At 42.6% G+C, this 3,651-nt stretch overlaps 1 protein-coding gene across 3 annotated transcripts in view; it reads right to left on the reverse strand.

Annotated features, from left to right (window-relative positions):
- WARS2 (tryptophanyl tRNA synthetase 2, mitochondrial) overlaps positions 1 to 3,556 on the reverse strand; it is a 95,910-nt gene extending 92,354 nt beyond the window's left edge. For 2 of the 3 annotated variants that reach the window (XM_042953627.1, XM_042953625.1), the window contains exon 1: positions 3,427 to 3,556. In XM_042953627.1, the coding sequence (XP_042809561.1) occupies positions 3,427 to 3,516 (90 nt within the window). In that variant the 5' untranslated portion in view covers positions 3,517 to 3,556. Of the gene's footprint in view, positions 1 to 3,081; positions 3,402 to 3,426 lie in introns of those variants that run through there. The other variant, XM_042953626.1, reaches the window with a different exon arrangement.
- Between the last annotated feature and the right edge of the window lie 95 nt (positions 3,557 to 3,651).

The raw sequence follows: 3,651 nt of genomic DNA on the forward strand, positions 1-3,651 counted from the left end.
TGAGATAACTAAAGCTTCCCAATGTCAACCTTATTATTCAAGATTTTGCTTTTTTAAGAAAACAGTAAATCAACCTAGGAATCACAATACTTTATCAGTCATAGTTTCCAACAAAGATCGGCTATGTGCCCCCCCACCCCCCACCACCCTGACTTCTGCCTCTCACCTCAGGGAATAACTGTGTAACCAAATAACAAGCAACGTGGCTATTTCGTAGATTTGATAGACTCATCCATATGATAAAAATACATTTTCTATTAACTATACTGTTGCAAAATAATTTCTGTTTTCTACAAAGGTTATGAGATATCATAAAAACGTCTAATCCATCTGGTTTAAGAATCCAATTCTTCCTTCACATATTTCTGCATCTGTTCACAAAAATCTCTGACTTCAAAGGAAACTTTTCAAGAGAAAAAGAAGATACATACAGGAAAAGTGGCCATAAATTTCTAGTAGTCCTTTTCTAAGGCCATTTTAATAATAGCACTGTGGGACAGGTATCTCTTTAGGTCTTTAGAGATCTAAAATATCACAGATGAGATTAACGACTATGCATTTATATGGAGATTTATGCCTTAACACTTTATTATGGGTATAAAAGTGATATATCTTCAATTTAGAACATGTGAAAAATACAGAATGCTTAAAGAAGAAAACTTCAGCCACTTTTAACCCAAATTTAGGAAGACTAAAGCAAAACAAAAAAGTTAAGACTGGTTGTTTCCTTCCAGTCTTTGTGTGTGTATTTATCTAAATATTTATTTACAAACAATATTATAATTATACTATGAATACAATTTTGTATCTTTTCTCAACAGGCCTTTTAAGCCATCATATTTAATGACTAAATGTTACATGTAGGTTTATACTTTTTTTTTTAACGTTTTATTTTATTTTTGAGACAGAGAGAGACAGAGCATGAATGGGGGAGGGGCAGAGAGAGAGGGAGACAGAATCGGAAGCAGGCTCCAGGCTCTGAGCCATCAGCCCGGAGCCCGACGCGGGGCTCAAACTCACGGACCACGAGATCTTGACCTGAGCTGAAGTCGGCCACTTAACCGACTGAGCCACCCAGGCGCCCCTAGGTTTATACTTTAAAAGAAATGCTCTCACTTACACATTTAATTCCTATGAAATGTAATTAATAAGATCATAAAGTAATAAAAGTACTCAAAGATAAATTAAAGGTTTGTAAACACTAATCTGTTCTGGAAGTTCTACATTTTGAAACTATCTAGCTTAGCAGTTGATTAACTTTAACACAACCATATTCATTAATTCCACTAGAACAATAATAGAAGTTTAAGAAATTTTTTCTTTGGGGTGCCTGGGTGGCTCAGTCACTTAAGTGTCTGACTTCAGCTCAGGTTATGATCTCATGGTTGGGAGTTTGAGCCTTGCATCAGGCTCTCTGCAGACAGCACAGAGCCTGCTTTAGATCCTCTGTCTCTCTCTCTCTCCCTCTCTCTCTCTCTCTCTCTCTCTCTCTCTGCCCCTCCCCTGTTCATGCTCTCTCTCTCTCAAAAATAGATAAAAACATTTTATTTTTATTATTATTTTTTTAATGTTTACTTATTTTTGAGACACGGAGACACAGAGCATGAGCAGTGGAGGGGCAGAGAGGGAGACACAGAACCCGAAGCAGGCTCCAGGCTCTGAGCTGTCAGCCCAGAGCCCAACGTGGGGCTCAAACTCACAAACCATGAGATCATGACCTGAGCCAAAGTTGGATGCTTAACCCACTGAGGCACCCAAGCACCCCTAGATAAAAACATTTTTAAAAGAAGAAAGAATTTTTTTCTTTAGAATTTATAATAATTTAGTGCCCTAGAATTCCCTGGGCAATTAGTGGGCTCTAGCTTGCTTTCCTTTTCTCTTTGATTTTCTATTTCTCATGACATCCTCACTTCTTGGGTTTGAAATGAGAGGAAATTTGGGTCTAAGGCTGTTACTTTGGTATCATACGTTTTAACACGTTATTAGCTATAAAATAGTAATCAGCCTATTCTGGTTCTGCAAAATCAAACCCTCCAACTTCAAAGAGAGGGGTATTTAATGGATTTACCTAATTATGAATCAATTCTTACCTAACACTGCTGCCTGAAATTTAAAATAACATTTAAGTAGCTGTTTTGCTACAGTATATCCTTGATCCTTAAAAGAATCTTGTGAGGCCCATATCAATGAAGAAAACTTAAGTACAGAACATTAATAGTTTATGGGATGACTACTCAAATCTTGGTTTTCATAATTTATCTAATTGCTTTACTTTGGCTTCATAATTATGGAGCCATAGATTTTCCAAAGCTTTGAAGAACATTAACGTGTCAATGGGTCCAACCCTTCCTCTACCCATTTTGCTAAAGAAAAAAAATCCAGTGAGATTTGTCTTGTCGTGTCATACAGCTAGCAAGTGGCAGACAAATCCCTTGGACTTTGATTTCTTAATTTCAAGTCTAATGCTCTTTCAATATACCAGTTACCACGCAAAATCCACACCTATGCATTATGACAACGAATACACAAGGCTGCCAAGAAATCATCTCATCACAGAATCTCAAGTTTCTCCCTACTTCCCCACAGATACCTCCCAAGAGATGTACAGCAAAGCGCCTACCACCGAGAGGTTGCACTTGGAAGACATTTAGTAAACGTCTGAATGAGTGAAGTAAATAACTGAACGAGTGAAAGGGGTATATATATGCGGGGTATATTCACAGACACTGACGGGGTGGGTTGAACCGTATCCACACTCTCAGCACGACACAGTAATGGTAACAGCAGTGCTGCCGGGCGCAGGACAGGACGATGCACTTTGGCAACGTGCTGTAATTCCTTCCCAGAGCCTGCAAGATACAAGTCTACTTGGGGAATGAGGAGGAACCAGAGAGGAAGACGCACCGACACTTGACACTGAAGTGCCGCACGGCCAGAAGGAGGACGTCAAGTGGCTGCTCCGATTTAAAAACATCGCCCAATTCCTCACAAGACCTCCTCTCTGATTTCTGCGCTGGCCCCTCGGCTTGCTGTTAGGGAAAGGAGGGTGAAACAGTAATAGAAAGAATAGAAAGAGGGGACCTTGAAAAGGCGGGCAGTCTGTGAAAGACCTGCCCTGGGGTGTGATGACTTCACGCGGACTCCGCTTCCTCGTTGCCCGGCAACAGCTGCAGGCCCACGTTCTAGGAAGGCCCAGGGGGCAGGCGGAAGCGCGCTCCTCCCATCAGGGCGCCTGACATCATCGCACATCCTTGCAACGTCGCCACGTTCCGAGTAGGAGGGCAGTCTTAGGCTTGTCGATATTAGGAGAGAACCGTCTCGGTGCTCTCCAGAGGAAACAGGAAGAGAGAAGCAAACGGAGGGAAGGGAGACGGGAAGGATCTAACGGGATGGGAAGCTGGCGGGAGAAAGACCGGCTTTGGTTACCTGGGGAGCGTGAGCAGCTTCGGGTCCTTTATGAAGTGCCCGGATGAAGCTCCAGCACCCACGCGCCTTCCGTATTGAGCGCATCGCCATCTTGAGAGGGGCGGAGCCGTCTTGGCTTGTGTGACGTCTGCTCAGAGAGCCAGTCCCAGCTACCTTGCTTGCTGCGCATGCGCGCATGTATCCGGGCGTGCCGCGGTGCGGCTGCTTTCGGGACTCGGGTGTTTG

This window comes from Panthera leo, chromosome C1 (assembly GCF_018350215.1).
Source record: "Panthera leo isolate Ple1 chromosome C1, P.leo_Ple1_pat1.1, whole genome shotgun sequence".
NCBI lineage: Eukaryota > Metazoa > Chordata > Mammalia > Carnivora > Felidae > Panthera > Panthera leo.